The sequence below is a fragment of the Penaeus monodon genome, chromosome 30 (assembly GCF_015228065.2).
Source record: "Penaeus monodon isolate SGIC_2016 chromosome 30, NSTDA_Pmon_1, whole genome shotgun sequence".
Taxonomy (NCBI): domain Eukaryota; kingdom Metazoa; phylum Arthropoda; class Malacostraca; order Decapoda; family Penaeidae; genus Penaeus; species Penaeus monodon.
In genome coordinates, this window is record NC_051415.1 from 30,950,960 (window position 1) to 30,952,916 (window position 1,957).

The following is a 1,957-nucleotide window of genomic DNA, read 5'->3' on the forward strand; positions in this document are numbered from 1 at the left end:
GTAATTATTCAGTATTATGACTTTTTTTGCCAAACTATTCCAGTGCTATTGTTATCGATGATTAAAGTGAAACTGGGGGTTCAGAAATACGTCCGTTCATCCACCCTCCAGCTCTGAACTTCCAACTTACACTCCATTTAAGACTGGGACGAGGGGCGAGTTCTTCTTCAGCGCAAAGGATATTTTAACGGGAAAGTAGGACGTGGGCAGCATGAACAAACGACAGTCATGACCATAGCTGTAGCGCAGAGGAATCTCCGATTCTATGAAGAGATAGGGTTCTTCATAAACCCTTTTCATGCCCGCCTCCATGCTGTTCGCTAGGGATTGGTAGTTGCCGTCTTTGATAGACTTCCATATCTTCTGAAGCAGGATGTCTTTCGATTCCTGCAGTGAATTCAAGACTTAAGATGGAAAAGTAACTACAAAAGTTGACTGGTATTGAGTATCCGTTCACTATTTTAAGCTTTTTGAATTTCAGTAAGCATTTAGTATTACATCACTTCCGCAGAAAAGCAGACATTATTCTATCGCAAATTAAGCAGCAGATGATTAGCTCTTGTCTGATGCTAATGTGATTTTTGAGTGACAGCAAAATTCAGGGAATAACTACAATAAATTTAAGTTTACAGTTTACAAGTTGTTTTGTCCAGTCTGCAATATGACAAAAGATCATAAATTCACGTTCTAATGTCACAGTAAGCACCAGGAAAGTTTCCCTATGGTCTTGTTGGGACGCTCTAATATAACATAGTGTAATATCTGCGTCTATAGAATTTCTCAATAGGAATATTTGTTTTATTAGATCTCTAAACCAAATGAGAAGAGGCAAAATATCAAGACACTGCCAGTTCTTATCGGAAATATGCATTCTAATAGAGACAGACGACCATCTCATCGAGTCAGCCGGTTTACGGTTCATTGCAAGTGTGGTTTCCATACAAACTCGAATAATTCGCACACTAATCTTGTCTTTTCATGGACGTCTCATCAGAACTTCTCTTTTTTTTTTATTCTAAGTGTATTAGTATCTACATTGCAAATACATCACATCCAAAAAAATGACCTCAAGAAAATAGTTGACTTTTTTTTTAATGAAAATTACACTTGTTCTCATTTCGCCTATTTTGTTGTATGTATTTCGAATAGCTAATCGCATATAGTGATGAACTTTAGCAAATTCAAGTTCACAACGTCATTGGAAAACAGAAAAGAGACAAAGGATAAGACCTACGCTAAAATACTGATGCAAGGCGCTTCCCTTCTCGAAACCGAAGTCATAGGACGGGGTATTAAGAACGTCATGTAGCGTAGACAGGGAGGGAGGAGGAGGCCCCGCGGCGAGACTGGACACGAGGTCGCTGGTGTAGTACGACACCAGAATGACTTGCAACACCAACCACACCAGCGCTACTGTACGACACGAAATACTCAACAGGGGAAAGCTGGTGCCTGTCGGGGGATTTTATTCAGGAGAGGTGAAGATTAATGTGGATTTAGTAGTATATTGTGAATAACAGAGCTTTCATAAAAAGGCTAGTACAACAACAGTAAGAAATAGGAATTATAAGCACCGTATAATATGTCGTTTTTCATAACGAGGACTGTAGTCCTCTGACCTCTGACCATGCACCAAACCCAACATGGATTATTAAAAAAGTAACTACATAACAATATATAAAACAAACACAAGGCATGCAGAGATACCGACAAGAAACACTTCGGCAAACCTTGACAGCAGACGAACCCAGAAATCACTAGGGTTGAATCTGACAGGGAGAGCGGCTCCTGGAGGGGCGAGAACTGAGTTGTCAGACGAATCATGACCACGAAGCTCACGACCAGCGTTATCACCGCCAGCCAGACGGAGACGCTGAACGGCTTGCTGTAGGCGCTCCATATGTGGTTATTGCTGCTTGTTTTTCTCATGAAGATTCGGTAACTGGCCGGAATTTGG

General features: G+C 40.8%; 1 protein-coding gene across 1 annotated transcript in view; it reads right to left on the reverse strand.

Moving 5' to 3' along the window:
* The window catches only part of LOC119592405 (probable glutamate receptor), a 5,890-nt gene that overhangs the window by 470 nt on the left and 3,463 nt on the right, over window positions 1-1,957 (reverse strand). Inside the window, exons 4-7 of the mRNA XM_037941228.1 lie at window positions 1,731-1,942; window positions 1,245-1,452; window positions 638-740; window positions 131-387 (exon numbers count right to left, since the gene is read on the reverse strand). Of these exons, the coding sequence (XP_037797156.1) occupies window positions 131-387; window positions 638-740; window positions 1,245-1,452; window positions 1,731-1,942 (780 nt within the window). The remainder of the gene's footprint in view (window positions 1-130; window positions 388-637; window positions 741-1,244; window positions 1,453-1,730; window positions 1,943-1,957) is intronic.